This window comes from Rattus norvegicus, chromosome 11, assembly GCF_021556685.1.
Source record: "Rattus norvegicus strain SHRSP/BbbUtx chromosome 11, alternate assembly SHRSP_T2T, whole genome shotgun sequence".
NCBI classification, from domain to species: Eukaryota; Metazoa; Chordata; class Mammalia; order Rodentia; family Muridae; genus Rattus; species Rattus norvegicus.
This window is the reverse complement of record NC_141544.1, coordinates 37,582,397-37,606,479: the sequence shown is the minus strand read 5'-3', so window position 1 is coordinate 37,606,479 and position 24,083 is coordinate 37,582,397. Positions and strand designations below refer to the sequence as shown.

Genomic DNA, 24,083 nt, shown 5'->3' with positions numbered 1-24,083 from the left:
TATATACAATAAACATAGAAACCATACCTATATTGATAATGAATCATAAGGAAAATTATTTACAAACAATTCCTTGGCATACATATGGCTTTTTCATTGATTATGGAAGAAAGGAAAGTTGCACAGTAATGAGACGAATGTCTTTGTTTATTTTACATAAAGGACAAAGTCTCAGGCTGGGGAGATGGCTCAGTTAAGAGCACTGACTGCTCTTCTAGAGGTCCTGAGTTCAATTCCCAGGAACCACATGGTGGCTCACAACCATCTGTAATGGGATCCGATGTCCTCTTCTGGTGTCTGAAGACAGAGACACTTAAGTAAAACAAATAAATACATCTTTAAAAGAAAAAACAAAGTCTCAGCTGAGTATTAATTACTGCCTGATTCACAGATTCTCCATTGTTTTTCAAGTTGATAAATACTTTTATTTTATCAGTTCTGACAATGTTGCTTCATAAATACATAGTAGAAAATGGCAGAGGCATTTTAGGATCACTTCAGAAACTGTTGGACATTGTGTCCGAATCCTAAAACACAACTCATTTAATAATTTTTCTTCCTGAAAATCAGCCACTCGAACAGCAATTTCCAAAGGTTTAGTAAGCTGACAAACACTGAGGAATGATGGCGGGAAGAATTAAAGGTGCTACTCCATTGTGTTGTAGCAATAGAAACCTTTCTGTGCAAAGCAGTAACATTGCAAGTCATGGCATTCAACCACCTTTTCCCCCGGAGCCAAAGTGTGCCAGGCCGGGCTCGCTGGCTTTGCACAGGTGTCTGCATGTGCACGCCACAGAAGTGTGCAAACTGAGTTTTCAGGAGCAGAGTTGCAGCGAGGTCACTTAGACTGCAAAGTCTAAGAGCACTGCCCGAGGCACCTTCCAGTCAGTTGGGCTTCATTTAGAAGTAATTTTTGACTGGGTAACACACTGACATACAGCAAAGGCACTGGGAAGAAAAAGTGACAATCAGAAGGCTGTCGTTAATATTTTATCTTTCAAGCCTGTTTCTCCGTGCATGGTTCCAGTTAGAAGTTACTCTGAAATCCTACCTTCAGGAACCTCTTGCTGTCCCCAAACCTTTCATGCTCTCCAAATTTGGTTGCATTTGGCCATTGGTTTCTTTCTTTTCTTTTCTTTCTTTTTTGGATATTTTATTTATTTGCATTTCAAATGTTGTCCCCCTACCCCGGTTTCCCCTCCAACTCCCCCTATTCCATCCCCTCCCCCTGCTTCTATAAGGATGCTCCCCCACCTACCCACTCCCACCTCAACATCCTGGCATTCCCCTACAGTGGGGCATTGAGCCTGCACAGGACCAAGGGCCTCCCCTCCCATTGATGTCAACAAGGCCATCCTTTGCTACATATGTAGCTGGAGCCATGGCTCCCTCCATGTGTACTCTTTGGTTGGTGGTTTAGTCACCGGTGCTCTGGGGGTTTCTGGTTGGTTGATATTGCTGTTCTTCCTGTGGGGTTGCAATCCTCTTCTGCTCCTTCAGTCCTTCCCCTAACTCCTCCAATGGTATGGTGAAGGGGCCTCTAGACAGTCCTAACCCACAGTCGAAGAAAATACTTGACATAAAGTTCCACAAAGTTATTTCTCAGTTTGATTTTATGTGGCATTAAAATCAATCATATTAAGATTTCAGATACACTTCAGGGAATGTTACCAGTCAGCAATTGGAGGCTCTATTTCTTTGTCCAAAGAAAAATTCTGAATTGGCAGTATGGCCCTACGTGTCAGTTCCCAGTCCTTGGATGCTGAGAACTCATGGGCTATGCTAACAGATCCAGAGTGCTAGGATGGCAGGTGTGTCCCATCTCCTCAATGACTTTAGGGTCACAACTATTGGGGGTAAATGTGAGAGGGCTACCAAGGTAAAAGTAGCCTCGGAGACCATTGAGGATGGATCTCTCCAGAATGGCTGGCTTTGGATCCCACCCTTGCTTTTCTTTAGTAACCCCCTAACACTGGAAATATCAGCTTTTCCACTCTTCCCTGGGATTTAAACACTGATAACAAGGTACAGACATCAGGATTTGTTGTGAATCATTTTTTAAAAAGCTATTTTCTTTTTGTAAAGAGAAAAGAAAGAAAGAAAGAAAGAAAGAAAGAAAGAAAGAAAGAAAGAAAGGAAGGAGGGAGGGAGGAAGGGAGAGAGGGAGGGGGATAGGGAGGGAAGGAAAGAAGAAAGAAAGAAGGGAGGGAAGGAAGGAAGAAGGGAGGGAGGGCAGGAAGAAGAGATGGGGAGAGAGAGGAAGAAGAGGAGGAGGAAGAGGAGAAGGAAGAGCAAGAGGAGGAGGAGAGGAGGAGGAGGGGGAGGGAGAGGAGGAGGAGGAAGAAGAAGAGAAAGAAAATGCACCTTTGGTTGTCTTAGGTAGAGATATGAAGTTCTGATCTACTTCAAAAATGTAAACAGTACACACTACTAGATCCTTCCTGAAGAGTTAATCTAGCCAGGCCCACAGTAAATCTGATTCACACAAAGACACACTAAGAAGGGCTGGCTGCAGTGACAGCTTGGTGGTTAACTGCATTTGTTACTATCTCAGAGGACTGGAGGTCAGTTTCCAGCACCTGTGCCTGGTGGCTCACAACTGTGTTAGAGTCCTACTCCAGAGCATCTGACATCCTCTTCTGGCCTCTAGACACCTTCAGGTACACACACACACACACACACACACACACACACACACACACACACACTCATACATGCACACACATGAAATCTTTATAAAAAGTTATGCTAATGAGAAACTAATATATCCCTATAATGAAATAATCTAGGTAGTCTTTCCAGAGGCCCTCCCTCACACACTGGGTGCTGGAAGGCGTGTCATTGTGGGTGTGAGCTTTAAGAGACTCATCCTAGCCGCCTGGAAGTCAGTGTTCTGCTAGCAGCCTTCAGATGAAGATGTAGACCTCTCAGCTCCTCCTGCACCGTGCCTGCCTGGGTGCTGTCATGCTCCTGCCTTGATGATACTGGACTGAACCTCTGAACCTGTAAGCCAGCTGCAATTAAATGTTGACATTTATAAGACTTGCCTTGGTCATGGTGTCTGTTCACAGCAGTAAAACCTTAACGAAAGTACTTGCTGATCTCCATTGATGAGAATCTGTTTCTCAGACCATAACTCAAGGCACAACTTTCTCTCCTCCATCTCTCTCCTGGTGGCTTCTGAGATTTACAGCTTGCCACCTTGTTGTTTTTCCTCAAACATTAATAAAATTGTCCTCAATCTTGACACTTGTTCCAAGTAAGTTTTGTACATATTTGGTTGTGAGCCTAGCCTTTATCAGCTGAGGCATCTCACCAGCCCTCAGGTAAATTTTAAAGTTGTGTGCACAAATATTGATTTCATATATGCAATAAAATAATATGATCACGCATTATTCACCCAGATTCAAGTTTTCAGCCTTGCATTGAACTGCCATTTTTATCTGTATTCCACTCTCTGAAATACTGGGAAACAAATGAGTGATGTCATAGCACTTCATCTTGACCCAAAGTACATTGCTAATGGACAGTCTTCCTCTTTGCCCCCCTCCCCCTGCTTTGCTATAACCACAAAAACTAGTATTGCTGCCAAAATATGTACAGCAACCTCAGGATTTTCAATTATCCAGTGTTCCCTAATTAACTCTCACTTATAATTTATTTATTGTAACTAGGGTCCAAAGATCACACACTATTGAATTCATTTGAGAAGACTTATAAATATCTTTTATCCTACATATTCCTTTTATTTTTGTAATTTGTTTTAAAGAGGGGTGTGTGTGTGTGTGTGTGTGTGTGTGTGTGTGTGTGTGTGTGTGTACATATCCACAGAAGCAGGAGAGAGCATCATCATCTGGAGTTGGAGTTACAGGTAGCTGTGAGCTGCCTGACAGGAACGCTGGGAACTCAACTCTGGTCCTCTCAAAAAGCAGCATATACTCTTCTCAAGTACTGGGCCATCTTTGCAGCTTCTGTACTTGACATTTTTAAGAATTATTTGTATCACTTTTTCACTTGTACTTTGCCGATTATATCCCTGTAACTAACAGGTGCTTTTTGCTTTATTTTTTCTATAAACCAGTCCTAAACTCGGGGACTTATCAGATCATGGTTCAGTTTCTTTTTCAAGAATGGTCCTAATACATCCTATTATGGAGTTTATGACCATCTCTGAGCTGTGTTTGGAATGCTGTTGTGTAATGGTTTCCTCCAGATTGGAACATTTCCTATTGTAGAAAGCTATTCAACCAAGGTAAACACCTCAAGACAGCTTCAGGAAGTCCCTGAAACTAACCAGATTCACTAGGCTCCTTCCTACCTGAATAAGCAATAAAAGCTGAGCATTCCTCTTAAATGGAAGGATGTTGAGCTGCAAGGAAGACTCTGAGACCAGACCAGCCTCCAGGTAGATTTAGGCCAGCTGAGCCTCGCCACAAGACAGAGTTTCTCTGTGTAGCCCTGGATATCTTGGAATTCACTTTGTAGACCAGTTTTTACTTCAACTCTGAGGTCCTCCGACCTCTGCCTCCCCAGTGCTGGAATTAACAGCATATGCAGCTGCTGCCTGGCTAACTTGTAAAGGACATTCTCCAATCTGTTGAGCTACCTGCAGGCTATGTGTGTAGTGTGCTTTGTGAACTGTCATCCACACTGGCGTGGGCTTTAGTGATACAGCTGTCTTTGACTCATTTTTGTTCCTGTAAATAACCTCTCACCCATATTCCTGCTCACCAGTTACTTTAGTGGTATCTATACTTTGGTCTGTTATGGGTCAAGAGATGTGTTGTGTCTTCCCTGGAAGTTCTGTCACATAACAGATGCTAAGACTGATGTATATACTCAGGTATCCCCAGATAAATGCATCCATCCTTCATGAGATGGTCTAACAACTTTTCACCTTGTGGTTCAGTAGCCAATGTTGACACCTACAACCACGTTTGATTTAAGGCTGGCTATATTTAACACAAATATCTCACTTTAGATAAGATGGAGCCAAGTGACACAGGAAAGGTACCCAGTTGTGTGAGTCACTTGCTCAACACACTGGCCACACCTCACCTTTGTTAGTGAACCTATTAGTAGTCTTTACTGAGACTTACCCCAATGGAAAAAGATCAGTGTTGGTTTTAAGTCTAGCCTGCCCTTAAACAAGTAACCTTGACATATCTAGACCTCAACTTTTCCATTTGTAAATTAGATAGTACTGATATGCACATCAAAGGGCTAAGAAAAAATAAGTGAAAAGGTAAATGAAATGTTTGACACATCTAAGATGGAGTGCTCAATTGAGCACTGAGTCATACATATTCAGCTCACTTTACCATTACCTGAAATGAGCACCAATTTCCACTACAACAAATCATAGGTCCTTACGCTTATTTACTATAAGCAGACATATATACACATGCATATATATATATATATATATATATATATATGTATGTATGTATATATATATATATGTATGTATGTATGTATGTATGTATGTGATCCTATGACTGATTTGTTATCAAATCCCAGTTTAGGATGAGATGGTTTTCACCACTCACAATTAAAGGGAAACAGCATACTGTAAAATTAATGCAGTTCATAAGTATTAGTTTCTTATTTAAGCATGCCCAAGTTTACACATTGCTGGGTTACAAAGCAGCCAATGACATTTTACATTGTAAAGTCTTGTCTGAAACATCCTGTCACTGCAGGACTCAGGAGCCAGAGGCAGGAAGATGACAAGCTTGGACTCAGACTACTGATTACAATCAGACCCTGACTACAAAAAAAGGCGGGGAAAAGTTAAATATAATAGCTTAATAATTATTATTTTTAAGGAACAGCATTTTCAAAAGAATTTTTATTATTCAATTAAGTGCATTTGTTTCTGTCTGGGTATTTGCATGTACATACAGGTTATCTGTAGAGGCAGGAAGAAGCTATATAATAAATCCTTTAGTTAGCAAATGTGTCCTTTGCATGTGCGTTACCACTGAGCCATCTCTCCAGCCCTCAGGTTGCCTTCTGACAAGTGGTCAGCCTCACTGCTTTACCTGCCACTCTTCTTACCCTAGTTCTGTGGATGAGAATATGCTTCTTTTCAACCCACTAATTACATTCGGCAGAATCTGGTCTACCCAAACTTACATTTTTATTTCATTTTTGTGTGCATGTGTGACAGAGAAAGAGAGAAAGAGAGAGAGAGAGAGAGAGAGAGAGAGAGAGAGAGAGAGAGACAGACAGACAGACAGAGACAGAGACAGAGACAGAGACAGAGACAGACTGTACTTTGGTAGGCTTCAAGTAAAGAAAAGAAATACAGAGGAATCCTAAGTACATTTATCAGAAGTAGACCCCAGGAGCCTGAATTATTTTTCCAGAAGAAAACAAAAACCAAAAACCTTTCAACATAAGAATTTATTGTATAATAGTTTATTTTTCTCATTTACTATTTTTACATTTTATGCACAAATATTTATCTGAGTAAAAATAGAAAATAACTGTTTTATGTAAAATTACAAAAAAACAAAGAAATACATAATTGTTATTATGATAGTATAAGTGTCTTTATTTAAAGAGTAAAAATGTATGCAAAAACTCTCCTCTCTTCTACAAAAGACTGAGAGTATTTTTTTTTCTTGGGAATAAGTGAAATATCAACATTTTTATAGCCTTTATCTGAGGACATTAAGTCAGTCACAGGTTTGTTTTGCAATTATAAATTTTAAAACATTTTTTGTGCTATTTCAAGGATACACTAGTTCTTTATAAAAGGCAGTAGCATAAATGGCAAATGCAGAAAATGACAGAACTTGCCAAAAATATTTGGAGGTACACTCTTTAAAAGAAATAACCATACTCGAGCATCACTGCTTACCTGGGGAGAAAAATTGAATAATTTTTCCTACTTTATTTACATGGATCAACACCAAAATGACTGTAATTGGTTAACCCATCATGTGGAGCTCAGCCACACCTAGGACTTCTGCCTCCCTAAGGGACTTTGCAAAATGCTGGCACAACTGGTCAGACTTCAGGCCAGCACACGTATAGAATGAGCTCAATGTAAACATCACACGGAAAACCTTCCTAACAAAATGAACATTTCATTATAATTGAACTTACAAGGTACAAAAGATGGTCAGTTTTCTGATGTTTTCGTTTAACTGTATCTTATGATCTATGAAAAATGCACAACAAAACTGAGCAAGGAATACCACGGGTTAATATTCTTTTATAACATGACTTGTTTTAATAGAAGATAGCAAACTGTGGCCTCAAAAGTAACAAATACTTTTAAGTCTAGGTGGAGACAGAGTAATAGCGCTGAGTCAGGGAGAAGCCCTTCCACATCCTGTGTGAAGTGGATGGAAGGACACGGGCTGAAGAGAACGAGCAGCTCATGTCTGAGACCTGTGCTCAAAACACAGCAAACAACAGCTTCTGAGGAGAGCAATCTACAGAAGCCAGCTTTGTGTTTTGTTTTGTTTTTTAAAGCATTTGGACATGTTTAATTTGATTTTAGGGACCTAGAACAAATAAAAATGTTCCTTTCCTTAAAAACATATTTCTCTGAATGATACACAAAGTCTGTCCTCTTGGCTAAAACATTGTAACTCTAAGATTCTCAAGCTCTGATGGACTATGAAAATCTTCTGTTTTGAAGCAGTGAGTTATGGCTCCCCAGACTTTCTGAGATGGGGAGAACCTAATTGTCATCTGAAGTCAAGGCCTAGAGATTGTTCTAAGAGTCTACAGTCTTCAAATCACGGTGAGCAAATTGTACGAATAATTGCCAGCCTACTGTTGTGTGTGCGTGCGTGTGCGTGCGTGCGTGCGTGCGTGCGTGCGTGCGTGCGTGCGTGCGTGCGTGTGTGTGTGTGTGTGTGTGTGTGTGTGTGTGTGTGTGTGTGTGTGTACCTACACACATACATACAAGCAAAAGTAAAAGATCCAACTTAACTCTAACTACTTCCTGTATAATCTTAAAGGACTTAATATAAAGACGCTGGCCACACTTGAAGCCTGACAGCCCGGCACTGGACGTTACGCTGTAGGAGGTAAGCAACCCTTCTTTCTCCTCCCTAATACTCCAAGCCGCACCATCAGGCTGCAACTGCATGTGCTTTCTCTCCTCATCAACTCTTCTAAAGCCAATTTGGGAATGAATTGAAAGAAAAACAAATGAGAGGTGTACATAAAGTAGCCTTTATACCGCTCTGAGGAATTCCTTTCTGTTATGAAAACTATATGCTAATCTCTCATATCATGATTTACGGATAATACTTTAAAATAAACAAGACTTTTCAAGCCATTTCTTCTTAGTGTTAGCAAGCAGTAAGGCATTTCATATAAGATTTAAAGATTTTAGAAATATTAATCTCCCCTTGAATAACTTTGTCTTCATATATGTAGAAAGTGGTTAGCTAGCCGTGTGTATAGTATTTTTAGAGTCATATATGCAATATTCAAAAGAAAAAAATGAAACAAGTGGGAAACTTTATTTAAAGAAGATCTCCTACAGAGCCCAGGCAAACACCCTTTCATAACTATTCACAAGGAACTTACTTCAAACCTTAAACACTTTCATCTGATCTAAAGTCTTCATTTTATCAGAAACACAGAAGAGAATATATAAATGGTGTTGCATAATAATCTGGTACCATAGATTAATTCTTAAAAAAGAGGAAGTCAAAACTAAACCAATTTCTTCTTTCTAACTGAGGTATACTTTAAAGTCTGAGAGAAAAAAAAGATATCATTTTGAAATTTTTGCAATAGCTGGTTTATTAGAATTAAATGCCTCTCTCAAAATAATTTAAGTCCTTGGCTTGACATAATGAGTAATCTACACAGAAACCATTAATAATGGTTTGAGTTAAGCCAGCTTTAAACCTGGGTCTCATTCAACACTTTCTTCTGCCAGTTAACTTATTTTTTACTTGCAAATATATAAATTAATAACCTGATAGTTTAGCAATTATCATATAATTTTATTTGATATGACTGTTTAGCTCTGCTTGATTAGATGAAACAGGCACACATGCTTTAGCTGAAAATTCCCTTTTCAGGCTCTATGTAAAGCAGCAGAGAGGAAACAGCTACACTCCAGCAGTGGCTACTCCAGGCTGCTTTCTGGAAATGCTTCCTTACTGTCATCTTCAGACGCTCCTGGCTATTTTTTGGTAGGGTAGACATTAATACTGACCAGTTTAGCTTTCCTGACTGTTAGCAAACTACCCCCGATGAACCTGCTCTCGCCTGCAGGCATCGTGGTGATCCTTTAACATATTCTAAAATATATGCTCAACGTAAAAAGATTCAAATTCACAAGAGTATGAAATATTTATAAAAAATCATGCATCAGATTGTACACTCTAGAAATAAGATTCAAATTCAGTAATAAATGTTAGAGCAAAGCTTGCTCTAAATATTTAAGAAAAACCTTAAGACTTCTCAGGAGGTCCTAGATCTCAATTGTCCTTTTCTGTCTGGAGAGAGGCAGCAGCCAGTGCCACGGCTGTGACTGGCTGAGCAATCCCGTGGAGCTGCATCTTGGCAAGCTTCTTCTGTTCACATTCTGTGACCAAGCGGTTCAGTTCCGCTGCACTGTATCCAATCAGAGTCTTCAAGTCACAGACAAATTTGTACACAAATCTCTTGCCTTGAACTTTACAAATCATGTCCCCATCATAATAATACCTTTAAAAAGAGAAACCACATTAGTACCTGGTAAAAGATAAAGAGTTTGTACTCCCTACGATTTAGACTTTTCTACAAACAGAAGCCTAGCCAAGTTCTGTACCCACTACAATAGTTAACACTGACACCACAGAGTTCTTAGCATTACAAATCAAACTCCAGAATATTACAAAAACTTCAGTCCACATTACTCCAAAAACTTAAAACAACTGTGATAACACTGATTTAGAAACCAAGAGAATTACTAATAAGAAGACAACACAAAAGAGCTTTGGGTGGCAACGGCACCGGACCAGGGCTTTTAAGCCAGAGACTATGCTGCAAAGCTTCCCACCTGGATGTGCTGCCTGTGACCACAGGAACATCCTAGTTCCTTTACTCTCTTAGTCCTCAACCACAAAATGAGGTTGATACCCTCACAGAATTGTTGAATAGAGGGATAACCTTTATAAAGTGCTTAGCATACAATGACTGCCACAGTTACCTCTCTATAAAATATAAGCTATATTTATAAGAGTCCAGATAACAAAAAGTTACAGATGGTTGTGAAGTTCACTTTTGTTTCATAAAAATACTCTATTATGATATATTTAATACAATAAAGAAATGCCTTCATCTTCCGTTTATTCTATGAAGGCTCCCCACATTTTGGAGGGGTCAGAAGTAGCTGCAGGAAGAGGTAAGGGCATCACACAGAAGCACAGCTGTCTAGCCTACCGTTGCAGAGCAGACTCTGAGCCCACGCTAGAGAGCTGCTTTAGTACACTTCCACGGAGACAGAAGCAGCTGAGTTTATAGCTACTCTGTACATCAGACTTCACAGCCACAAAGAATTTGAGTTTACTAACCGCCAAACTGCTTGTCACGAAGTTTAAAAATACATGTTTATGATAAATAGACATTTGAGAAAAGGAAAAAAGAAAGTGGTTTCATTATTTCTAAAATGTAATTAGGACTGATGTGATCATCATTTCTTGGTAAAAGAAAAAAAGCCCACACACCTAAGCCTTGAGTGTCTGATACTCCCCTTCTTCAGCCTAGGGCATACATTCACAGCACCGCACGGCAGCATGGACCTCTCCCTGCACTATCACATGGCTGCCCCCACTTACTTTTATCAAACTACTTTTTAAAACCTCTTAAATTTTGAACTCTACCACATAAATAGAAAAGACACAAAAGTTAACATTCAAAATGCCGACTCACCATTAAGTTATCACTCAGGTCTAATAATACACTGTCAATAACTGCAACACTCTGTTCTTTTCCAACCATGGTTATTTTAAAAGTATAAACACAAGCTTGCTTTAAGACAGTAACTTCCCTGCTTTTCTTTGTATTTTTTCCTTAAAGGCATATCCACAAATGCTGTAGTTTGCTTTTCCTGTTTTAGCAAATTATCCTAAGCAGACACACTCATAGGCTATGTTATACAGTTACCACAAAGTCCTTTGAACCACCCCCTTCCTGACTCTGTAACATTTTGTGTGGCAGTCCTTGAGTCTATCACAACCGCTTCACTCGTTTGTCTGCTGATGGATACAGGGGGGTGCTTTCCAATTTAGGATGTTATGTATATGGACACTCAGACATTTCTGCTTGTGGTCTACCAAGAAAAGTTACTTAGCAACTTAGCCGGGCACAAATTCCAGTCCACCCTGGGGACAGTCCTGCAGCGTGGAAGCCTCCCACAGCCTCCCAGCACCTGGTAGTGGAGGTCTTTCCAGCTAAGCTTGTTCAAAGTGACTAGGGAGACCCAGGCCAAGCTCTACACTTGGATGTTCAGATTTAGGCAGATATAGAAGGATAAAACTGTGAATGTAATTGCAAAAACAGAAAATCATGAATTGATACAATATATATTCAACATGTAAATAGTCTTTGTAACTATAAAAATATTTAAGATTAATAAGCAGGTTGGTTTTGTTGTTCTTTTTTTTTGGGGGGGGGGGGGGACTGAACCCAGGGCCTTGCGATTCCTAGGCAAGTGCTCTACCACTGAGCTAAATCCCCAACACCAGCAGGTTGGTTTTGAACACAAATGATATGCTTTTAAATCATTTAAAGCAAATAATCTTATAATAATCTTTTTAAAAAGCTTTATGTACCTCAAAATTATAAGGAGAACTCTTAAGTAATTTGTAATATAATGCATAAAACAATTAGCTTTAAAAAGATTTTTTAAATCGCATTCTCTGCTTATTCTCTGGGTGTAGGTGTGTACGAGCCTGAAGCTGGTTATTCTCCTGCCACATGGACTCAGAGAGGAGATTCAGCTGGGCAGCAGGCTTTCTTCAGTGAGTCATCTCAACACACACACACACACACACACACACACACACACGGAAGCGTGCACACAATCTTAAGTATTTTATTTTGATTGCATACCAGGTTTATATCAGAATAAGAAGCTACACTTTTAGAGAAGTCTGGTATTAGGAAACAAAAACAAATGCTTACCGTAATGCACGGCTAAGTTTCTCATAGTTCATTGTAGGCTTGTTTTTACGTTGTCCCCATTTTTGTGCAACTAATTCAGGCTGATTTAGCTTGAATTCCCCTTCATCACCAACCCAAGAAATACAGTCTCGAGCATCCTTGTCAGTAAGAAGTTCAAGCAAAAACTGCCATAGTTGGATCTGACCATTGTTTCCTAAATCCGTAAGCACAACAAGCATAGGTCATGTAAGAAGCTAACACAGGTCAAAGGCAGTGCACAAGCACTGGTCCAACCTCAACCAAAGTAAAAACAAACTAATATTTTAATAAATGTTAGCTAAATACTGCCATATATATGTATACACACACACACACACACACACACACACACACACACACACACACACACACAGACACACATATATATGTTTTGACAAGTTATATATCTAATTTGACAAGTTTTCTGATAACAGTTCATGCAAAAATACCTGTTCTGTTCCCCGGTGAGCTCCTATCTTCTCCTGAGATCCTTGGGGACCTTTGAACTTTAGCTGCCTTTGCGCTACTGTTTATAACCTTAATAGTAGTCGGCGTAGCAGAAGGCACTGATGCTGGAATAATTTGCACAGCTAAAAGAAAAGGCAAAAAGGAAATATATTTTCCTTCTAATTTAGAAAGTAAAAATAAATGCAATCAATAAAATTAACGTTCCTCTAATTATGTTAAGACTTCAGTTTGTGAATCTCAGCTTACAGACAGTTAAATTTTCTATTCCAAAGTAGGAATGGCAAATATTCATTATCAGAAAGCTATAATAAACTTGTTTATGAAAATGGTTTAAACATGATGAACATTTAAACTATTAAGAACTCACATTTGTCTCGAAGACTGTAAGTTCACAAGCCCAGTGAGAAAGCTGGGCTCACTGGAATTGGGAGGTAGAAATAGACATTGAGGAGACTACCTAAAACCGACTAATCTGGGGAACTTTGCGCATTTTTAGACAAGCAATTCAGCAGCCAAAATGAATAAAACATAGTTGCAAGTACCAACAAAGCTAAGTCTATCAAGTGTTAAGTAATAATTCAGCTTATCAAAGACTCATATAACAAGCCTCAAGCGTGCATAGCTGGTAGAAAGGAGGGGGGAAAAGGGAGGAAGGGCAAGATTAGGTATGGGAAGAGACGGGTGTGTGTGCGTGCGTGTGCAGAGGGTCAGGAAAATGAACAGAGGTGTGTGGCAATGGGGATGGGGACCTTGGGGGGTAGCCACCACAAAGTCCCAGATGCCAAAAGAACAAAAGGCTCCCAGGACCCCACTGGGATGACATAGCTGAAATACCCAACAAAGAGGAGAGAGACCATATCCACAAGTTAGGAATGACCCCTGGTTGAGGGATGGGGCCACCCACCATTCACAAAATTTTAACCCAGAATTGCTCCTCTCTAAAGGAAATGCAGGGACAACAAGTAGAACAGAGACTGAAGGAAAGGTCATCCAGAGACTGCCCAACCTTGCGATCCATCCCACATGCAGCTACCAAACCCAGACAGTATTGCTGATGCCAAGCAGTGTTTGCTGACAGGAGCCTGATATGGATGTCTCCTGAGAGGATCTGCCAGAGCCTTACTGATACATCAGACTGAGCACAGGGATCCCAATGGAGGAGTTAGAGAAAGGACTGAAGGAGCTGAAGGGGTCTGCAACCTCATAGAAAGAACAATATCAACCAACCAGACCCCCCAGAGCTCTCAGTGACTAAACCACCAACCAAAGAGTACTCATGGAGGGACCCATGGCTCCAGCCACATATGTAACAGAGGATGGCTTTGTCAGGCATCAATGGGAGGAGAAGCCTTGGTCCTGTGAAGGCTTGATGCCCCATTGTAGGGGAAGATTAGGATTGTGGGGCAGGAGTGGGTGGGTGAGTGGGGGAACACCGTCATGGAGGCAGGGAGAGGGGGTGTAATAGGGGATTTTCAGAGGGGAAATTGGGAAGGGGGAATAACATTTGAAATGTAAATAAACAAAATAACCAATAAAAAAATTAAAAGAAAAACTTGAAGAATAATTAAGGAGAATCAGCTTTCAGTTTAGAGAGAGACAAATACGCCCTCAGGTAAGCAAAGCAACCTGGCTCTCTATTCCTGGTCTACATGGACTTAGTTTGGCTGCTTGGGCCCTCTACAGTCAGAAAGTTATGTTGAAAGCTTTAATGTGAAGTTATCTAACAAAGAAATATTTCTTACTGATAGATGGGCACATTCTGTAGGAATGAATACTCACGCTGGTCAATTGTAACTATCTCATTCATCTGTTGCTCTTGGCTTGCCAAAACATCTGAAGAACACAAAAAATTCATTTTCATTTAAAACCAAAAATACAATTCCCAACACAGTAAAAATGAATTTAGCAAACACAGCCTTTAAAAACAGCTCCATGATTAAAAACAAAACCAGTAAGACAAACAAACAAGATATATATTAAACAACTGAAACTTAGAATATTCCCAAAGTTAAATTTTCAGCTGTCCTAAATGCTTCAGATTAGTCATGTTTAAAATACTGCTCTCAATGAAAGACTTTTGCTACAACCGTACATTAGTTCATTATTAGCTCTGTTCCTTAGAGAATCCTGACTAACAGGCCTGAACAGAATCTTCTACAAAAGCCTTCATTAAGTATCTGTCACTCTTCCCAGGCCAAATGCTATTCTTACTCTGTCACATATTACACATCCCAGTTTCTAACTTCAGACAACTACGTCATCCTATCTCTGCCTATCCATTAAAACTGAACCTGTCAGAGACCACCCTCAGAATGAGGACTAGGACTCCAAGAAGATTCTTAAGGGTGTCCTACCTGGGTTCAGTTTTGTGATACAAGAGCTGTGAAGAGCTAGGAGGCTAAGGAAGACAAGGCCTGAAACCTACTTATCAGATGGAATTTTCTTCGAGGCTCCTAAGTTTGAGAGCTTAAATAATTATTTGAGACTAGCCTCAGAGAGGTAAGGGTTTAGAGCTTAGCAATCACTACCACTTAAGTAAAATTTCAACCCCTGGATATTAATTCTTCACATCTGAATGAAATTTCACATACCTCACAAGGCTGTTATGAATCTTAAAGAAAAATGTTTTCAAGAAGCACACTACAAAGTTAGCTCTTCAGTAAACTGAGAATTTTTATGTTTTATTTAGACCTCTAGTTCTGAACATTCTACTCATAACTGCTCTCTTAAACACTTTGTTTGCTTTTTCCAGACAGGGCTCCTCTGTGTAGCACAGGCTGTCTGGAATTTGCTCAGTAGACCAGGCTGGCTCAAACTTTTAAGAGATCTACCTGCTTCTACCTTCCAAGCACAGGGATTAAGGGTGAGCATCACTGCCACCTGGCTAAAAGCTTTGTTTGTGGTGTATTTTTCCTCAGGAGTTTTTAAAGTCTCATTGACGAGAACTAAAAGTGTTCTGCCACTACATGGATATAAGCAGCTTAACTATAAAGAAGACCAATCAGAAAGGAACCATTCATTAGACAGCTCGGATCCTAGCAACCTGCAAACTCAGCTCCAAACCCTTGATTCTCAGAGACTTGAGTTTGGTGTGTGGTTCTCAGGGACTCTCAAAGCAGAAAGCAGAACACAGGAAGTAATATGGAATCTAAGAAAATACAGGAATCCTGAAGATCATACTTCCTCTAAAGTCCCCCAAGCCTTGGCCATACATGAGAGAAGAAACACAGTGCTTAAAGCAAAGTCCTGAGGAACATGGAACAGTTATGAGGAAACACTAGGCCCTAGGGGTATGAAGCAGAACCAGTCCTTTTCCCCGAAGACTTTATTCTTTGCTGACAGATGCTCACATTAAAAGCATGCTGAAGAATTTGCATGCTTAGAACATTTCTTACATATCTTCCCCAAATATAAGAGAACCTGAGAGAAATCTTAACTTAGGATCTGCATGCAAGTAGGCCAAGTGGTAATCAAAGTACAAAAGTTCTCTTCAGACAGGTTCACAAGAGATCACTAAAGCTGACAAAGTGACAGGCTTATCACTAACAGTTCTGTCCTAGGAAACAGTACCTTTCAGAGTTATGCTACAGACCTTTCTTCTTTCTGCTCATAGAACCGTTCTGAGATTTGTTTGCAATAGAAACTGTCAGAAAAAGCCTTGCAGATCTACCCATTCTGTAAATGCTGCACTGGACCTTAAGTTCTAAAACCAAAACCACTTCCTTTCTAAAGCAGAGGAAGGATTCATGCTGGACTGGCAAGCAACTCCAGGAGATATTTATGGAGGCTGTAAAACTCTAGAGCAAAGCTTCTCGGAGGAAAACCCAGTCTATTGCACAGAAGAGAGAGAAGAAAACAAGACTCTTGTTTCCTGACCAGGAAAGTGAGTGAGTCGTAACTTTCACAGTTTGAGAAACATGAGGTGAATCAGAAAGTGACAAGTACAAGAAAGAGTTGATCGTGGAAAGACTGGGAAAACCAGGACTTTAGAGACTGAGTAAGTACTATTATTGTAGTTCCAAGAATTCCAACAAGAAAATGTTGAAATAAATATGATTCAGTTATGACTCTGACACTGAATGACAACCAAGACATATAATTTACTCATGTTTAAGAACCGACACAGCCAATGAATATAGGTCTGTCTCTTAGTAACACTTCAAAAAACATCAATGAGAGTCCATTCAAGAGGAAACAAGCACAGTGGCTTTCCAGAGCTCATCTCCTCCTCAATGGCAGGGATGAACCTTGGGTAACAACGCTAAGCATCAAATTACTGTTTTAAGATCCTCTTTCCTCATCAGGTGTAGAGCAGCACAAAGTACAAGACATTGCATTTCCATACATAACTCTAAGCAAAAAGCAGAATCTACTCCACTTAGAAACAGAAAATTATGGAAGTGTGGCAATCATTGAACATACAAAACACTATGAGGGGATGGACTGCTAGTAAGATGGCATAACAGACACTTTAAAAGTTATAAAATATGGAACGGATTAAACCAAAAATTTAAACTTTTTGGTCAGCCAGGTAGATTCTAAGTTTTCCTCAGAGAAGCTTTGCTCTAGAGGACCCCTCCATAAATAACTCTCTTAAAAACCTTATTTATTCCACTAGGAAGGGCATTTAAAAATGCCTAATCTCACAAGTAAGAGACTAGGAGGGAAATCTCATGCAATCCAATGATCTTAAAGTTTCTAGAAATGCAGGTGATGATTGGGAAAAGACAAGGCAATGATCAGAATGCAGATAAAAGGCTAAAGGTGGAGCCTCGGGTGAGATTTTAAGAACTTGGATTCTAGCCAGGCTCACACCTGTGCTCCCAGCCCCGTGGGACGTGGCAGCAAGAGAATCCTAAGTTGAGGCTAGCCATGGCACAGAGCAAGACCTGTCTCAGAAAGACGAACAAAAAAGAGAGACCTTGGAATGCGGTATAAGCCCGAGTTAGAATCTTAGTTTGGATACCTGCTATGTCTAACCCTCTGTAGGGACCCTACAGCCTCAGTCTCTCACATAAAAATTAAAAAAAAAAAAAAAAATCGGAAAGAAACAGTTTATGGTATTACTATAGGTATTTAGATAATACATAAAGAACTCTTCACACTACCTAAACAATGTTAATTATATATAGCTTAAGTGTTTGCTTATTAACAATTAATAAAATGAAAACAAAGTTACAAAAAATTAACTTTAGTTACAATGAAAAGAGATAATAACTCTAATTTTATACATTTTCGAAGAAGCTCCAGATGACTCCAGAGAATTTCTCCCCGAGGGACCCGCTGAAAAAAATCTTCTTGGTTGAGACTACATAATTCTCTTCCCGAAATGTTGAGTGTGGTGAGGTCTATATCAGTCATGCTGAACTCCTTCATTACCCAAACCACCCAATGCAGGACTTGGTCTGTGGACCACTGTATAGGATCTAGAAAGAAAAATATTACCTTTAGCCTAGTTCCATCTTAGATAAATTTACAGTTAACTTTTCAATACACAAATATACACATATAAAATCCAGACATGTTTTTCCAAAGTGAAAACAAACTGATTTTGTGAAGAATGACTTTTATGCTGATGCTGCACTTTCTCCTCCACTCTTTCTCAATTTCTCAATCTCAGTTTCCAAGTAGGAACCAAGGAGTCACTTGGTTCTACATCATTTAGTCTGGAATTTTATCATGAAAAACAGAGTGTGAGACTGTTCTCCGGTGGGCTAAATGACAACTACAGTGTGCAGATAACTCCGTTATCTTAGAGACAATGGAGGACACTGCCCAAACTCAAATACTAGTTTGTAGCACTGTATGGTTTGGTGCCTTGAGAAAAACTCAATGGTACACTAGGGAGCTAGCCGTCCCCTTCACATTGTGTATAACGTACTCTTTCTCCATCCCTTCCAATAAAACACGGGTTACTGTGTCCTCACCCTTGGTGGCACTTACGGTATGACATGCTAACTCCCTGTTCACTCAGCTGTCTCCCAGTGGCATCAAGTCCATAACTCTAAGGACTGTGTGCTAAACCCGATTTCAGTTTACCACAGTGACTTGAACAGGCATTTGTTGAATGTACACCAAAAAATACTTAAATTATTTCATTTTGTCTGTTATTTTTATTTTTACAAGCTAACCAAATTTGCAAACAGAAAATTAGAGTCTGCCAGCATATGTAAAGATTGTGTCATTATACTCCTGGAACCTAAGTGAAGACAGTATCTGTGGGCACTTAATGCTGGACTAATTCTGGCACTGGCATTCTTGCTTTTTGGTTTATTTAAATAGTACTGACCATATACCCAATAAATGAGTGTTATTCAGTAAGAAAATGTGTAAAAGTAACATTAGACAAGGAATAATTTATAGTAAAAATAAACCAAAGGAAAATATATCCATAAGCTTGAAAGCCCAGAGAAGAGAGGAGAATGTCGAGGAAGACGGGAATACAGCTTATCTTCTCTGAATGTATGCAGAGAAATAGAAAGAGCAACTAAGGATGAAACCCAAAATTCATAGATCCTTACAGAACCCAGACAGACACCACACTCAACAAATTATCTACCACAGATTCCATACTATACATTAGAGAAAACAAAGCAATTTTTATAAGATACTGGGGGTGGTTATACTCTGTAACCCAGCTGAGGCAGCTTGAGGGCAGCTTGGCCAACAGTCAGCTCTCATCTCAGGAAGGAAAAGTAATCTACAAGCTCTCTAGGTTTCCAAACCTATGCAGACGCAAAATGAGCACAGGACGCCCGACTAGAGCCACGAAGTAGTCCGTGAAAGCACAGCACGCCAAGATAAAAGCAAAGCTAAAGAAACATCCCTAAGGCTGCAGCAGCCGCACACAGGGTCCAAATCGAAGGGTGAAAACACGAGTGAGAAGCCCAGGGACTGAGTGCAAGGAAACACACAGAGGCCTCAGGCAAGGGGGAGTGGGAAGGAAACAATAAAAGGAAAAGTAAACCATGCCTATAAACCTGGTTACCTGGGAGTTTGAGGCAGGGGGATCAGAGGTTCAAGGCCTGCCTGAGCATTTTAAGACTATGTCTCAAAAAGAAAAAAAGAAAGAAGAAAGCGAAAGAGCAAAGCGGGCTGAGGCTCCGCGTCAGGCTGGGTGTGTGTTCAGCATCTGGGAGCCCATGAGCTCCACCCCATTACTGCCACAACGGAGCAGAAGGACACAACGGGAGACGGGAGAGAAAGGGGTGATAGGGTAGAGTATCTGAGAAGGAACGAGGCACCCTAACAGCTGAGGAAGCAAGCTGCTGCTCAACTCTGCATGCTCTAGCCAAGTTACCACGAACCACACCTCCCTTTAAACTGCTTAAGAAAGTAAACTCATCTGACATAAAAATCTTACAGGAATCTATCAAGATCATGTACGGTGGGAAAAATGACTTGTTTTCCTTAAATAGTACCAGGACTTCTGGTTTAACATATTGAATTGGCTATGTGTATTTTGTCTCCTTTCTCAAAATAATAATGACATACCAGAAAAGCAGTATTGTTTAGTTTGCTTTTTCAAGATGTGCAAACACAGCAACTCAGATATAAAATCAGAGTTGGAGGGGAGATTTCAGCTAGTTCCTAAAATCAATAAGCTGGACATCAACCAATTTATTCAGTAAAGAGAAATTAATTATGACCAAAAGTGTCTGTACAGAAGGATCCCAGTATGAAATGAGAACTCCTCCCTTCAAATGTTATATTGCTCAGGTTGTGCTGACTCTAGAAGCGAGAAAGGCAGGGGTACTCATTTAGTATAAGGTGGGATTATTCTTTTAAGAATACACATTATGAATAAATACCAATGCATAAAATACAATAAAGGAAAAGAACCTCACTATAACCAAACTAAGATAAAGACCAGACACAAAGAACAGATAAAGAGCCACAGTGCTCAAGAACTTGAATTAGGTTTCAAACAACAATGGAACAATGGAACAATGGAACAGTGTCATTAACAGAAAGGTGAGCTTTAATGTGCTATGCACACAGTACCATCAGCAGAGCAGAGTGAAATAAGTTCTGTCTGGAAGTGTAAAGTCAAGCATCTTTTTAAGTTACCCTTTCCAGAGAACCTGTAAATAGAATGAAAACATGCTGACTAGAGAACTGGCTAAAGCTACAAAAACGAGAAGCACAGGACACAGCCTCACGGAGGACCCCAGAGAAGAGGGGCTCAGATGGCAGCTCTGGACACAGGGAGACGACGTCAGATACATGAGAAAGAGGCAAGGCAACAGTTGACTACTCAGTGGAGGAGAAAGAAAGTCTTCATATGTACCCAAACCTATGTAACTGAAACCAGGACAGTTGGAGGAGGCTGAGCAGAAGAGAGCCGTGAGGACAAAGGCAAGCTGGCTACATGGTGCGTTCTAGGATAGCCTGGGCTAGAATGCCAGACAACTAATCAACCAACAAAAATGAAGTCAATACTCAACTTGGAAACCTAGCAGTTGTCTAACTACAACACATGGTTCTACCACAAATGAGCAGTCCTAAATCAATTAGATGAACATACATGGAAATTACAAATCAGTTTGTGAAAGAGAAGGAAGCCAGGTGTCTGCAATTCTAGCAAATGGGGAGGCTTAGGCTAGATGACAAGTTTAAAGTCCATCCTGGCAACACAGGAAGATGTCACCTCAAAACAAAGCAAAGCAACCATATACATCACACCACACATAGCACCAAGTTGCCAACATGTGAGCAAAGTCCTAGTTTGTCATCCACAGGAGGGAGCTAAGTCTCATTCACTACAAGTGAGGCAGTGATGAGTAAAAGCCATGAAGTGAAGTGGAACACAGCTGTGGCGAGGGAGCAGAACTGGCTTCTCACGGGCTTTCTTTCTATCAGACTTGGGACAGAAGACTACACAAAGGAGTTGACCAATGTGGAGAAGACAGAGCTACAGAATTGGACAGCCCTTGGATATAATCTTTAATACTTTTTGTATGTGAATCTATGTTTATATATTTAAGAGTCGATATATGTTATTAAATGTTAGAATCTGGCAAAACCATGAATTTTTTAAAAATACTCTAAAAATACAATTGTAGCCTATCATTTCAATATTTGTACTTCATAAAAGAAAAAGTACATGTTAGTTTTTATTGATTTTTGTATAGCTCATCTCTTTGGATAGATTTCTAACTAGGTATTCATTTCCTCTTCAGATGAGTCTCAGGGACAACACTAAAACTAGCCACACCTGCGACCACGTGTGAAGAAGTGTCTAAGCCGCTGTCAGGATAGAAACTGGTTTATAGTAATGTGAACTTCAGGGGATTAACTAGCTGGAACTAGTCAGTTATACTGCAGTGTTGCCTGGAATTAATTAATTAATTAGTCAAGGAACTGCATGTAGGTATGGAAAAGAATCTTATCAACAATGATCTCAAGTGATTTAAAGTACTTCTGAGTAAATGCCGTTCTAGCCGTGTCATCATGCATTACCTCCTGAAACCACTCCTAGGGACGTCTGTCAAAGTCTAGTGAACACTCAGAACACTACTCGGAGCTTCCATGTCCCGTTCTTCTCCTCTCTGCACTTCTTCTCAGATGATCCCTAACTTTCTACCATTAAGGTCAAATAAACTATCCGTGCTAGCTTCCACAGGCCTACAGTGAATTTCTATCTGTCACATCCCTGGGCATTTGGGGGATTGGTTTCAGGAGGCCACCACTCCTTATGGCTTCATTCCTCAGAGGCTGCTCCTTCGAAGTCGTGTGGTATTTGCTTTAAAGGATGCAAGCGGATGCATGTAACTTAAGCAGTGTCTAAATAACACGGGTGATGAAATGCAGATACCTAAGGAGTTATTACTGAGGGAAGAGGAGGAGCACAAGCTGTCTGACCATTTATTTCCCTAATGCTTTTCTTCTCTATTGCCTCAAGAAATCCTAATCAATATTCTCTACTTTGACTACAATTCAGCTTATCTAAGCCAACAATTTATATCAAAGTTGAACAATAATTCTTTGATTACCAAACTAGATGCCATTCATATTCTTGACCTTCTCTAAAGCATCTTAAGAGTAGTAACTGCCTGTAGCTCTCCCTGCAGAGCAGCAATACTACATAGTTCTTTCTTCCTGTCTTCAGCTGCCCCGCTAGCTGTAGGTCTTATTTTGGAGTCTCCCTATGCAGTCTTGACTGGTCAGGTGCTCAACAATCTGCCTGCCTCTGCCACTGGAGTGCTGAGATTAAAGACGTGTGCCACTACACCTGGCATCTGGTTTTCCTATTTCCTGTCCCCTTCCCCTGTTCAACAGGTACGGTCTTGGAACCAGTAATGCTGTGTTCTTCTCCACTTTGCTTCTCACAAAAGACTATGGTTTTTATGGCTTCAAATTTCTAATTCAATATGAATGATACAGCATCTGTATCTCCAACCTGTGATTTGTGCTCCTGAAACTGATTATGCACTTTACTTCAAAGCCAAGTGCTAGCAACACTTTCCCTTAAGAAATGTCCCATACTAAAAATGCCGACTTCCTCAAAGACTTTCGAATGCATGCCTAGGGTTATGAATCTAGTTTAGATGTCAAGTGCTAGCCTAGGAACATAAAACACTGAGGCTAGTCCTATATAGGATTAAGGAAGACATGCTTTGTCCCTCTGTACCATCATTAGCCCAGAATTTACCACAGTGCCTGGCATACAGTATCATTCCATTATATGTATGACGATGCTGCAATCAATTAGCTTCAAAACTATTGCCCTAGACCCTTAAGCTTGAGAAGCTAGGTCAGTACTTGAATATCCTCTCTCCATGTTCACATGGTTTCCATGTTCTCATGCTGTCATCATCACTGTTTTCACCTATCTTTTCCTGTTTATGACCAACGAACCCACCTAGTCTATGCTAATCTGGACAGTATTACTATTGTACAAATGACAAAAATAGGCTCTTCTTTTCTCTCCACTCAGTCTCTATGTGTCTAATGGGACAAATGAACAACATTTATTTTTTTCAGTTACTATTTTCACTAATCAAGAACAGGTCTACAGGGTCACAGGTAACTCTTGATCCCGCATATTCCTAGTACTCTTGCATCCATGCCGGTTTAAGCTGGTTCTGAGTGTCTCCAGTTTGAAATAACCTTCATGTAAATATAGTTCTCAGAATGAACCTGTCCCCACTTTCTTCAGACTCGTATCCCACCAACATTCTTGATTGTTTTTTGAGAAAGGGTCTGCTACACAGCCTAAGCTTACACTGCATTTGTCAACTACTGCCTCAATTCCATTTGGCATTCCTCAAAATAGTCAGTTTGACTTCTGTAAGGTTCTAAAGACATGTTCTGTTCGTATTAGTTATTGGTATTAGATTAAACTTTATGACAGTCACCTCTTCACAATTATCTTCCTTCTCTTCCACTACACTGTGAGCATGCTAAGGGTAGATTTTCTTCTAATAATTCTCTGTACTCCT

The 24,083-nt window shown here is 40.1% G+C and overlaps 1 protein-coding gene across 6 annotated transcripts in view; it reads right to left on the bottom strand.

Annotated features, from left to right (window-relative positions):
* Positions 1-6,389: 6,389 nt before the first annotated feature.
* Positions 6,390-24,083, bottom strand: part of Gabpa (GA binding protein transcription factor subunit alpha) — a 29,019-nt gene continuing 11,325 nt past the window's right edge. For 3 of the 6 annotated variants that reach the window (XM_087576678.1, XM_087576677.1, XM_087576679.1), the window contains exons 6-10: positions 17,871-18,065; positions 14,419-14,472; positions 12,621-12,761; positions 12,154-12,346; positions 6,390-9,693 (exon numbers count right to left, since the gene is read on the bottom strand). In XM_087576678.1, the coding sequence (XP_087432804.1) occupies positions 9,465-9,693; positions 12,154-12,346; positions 12,621-12,761; positions 14,419-14,472; positions 17,871-18,065 (812 nt within the window). In that variant the 3' untranslated portion in view covers positions 6,390-9,464. The remainder of the gene's footprint in view (positions 9,694-12,153; positions 12,347-12,620; positions 12,762-14,418; positions 14,473-17,870; positions 18,066-24,083) is intronic. The other 3 variants (XM_087576681.1, XM_087576680.1, NM_001108841.1) reach the window with 2 other exon arrangements.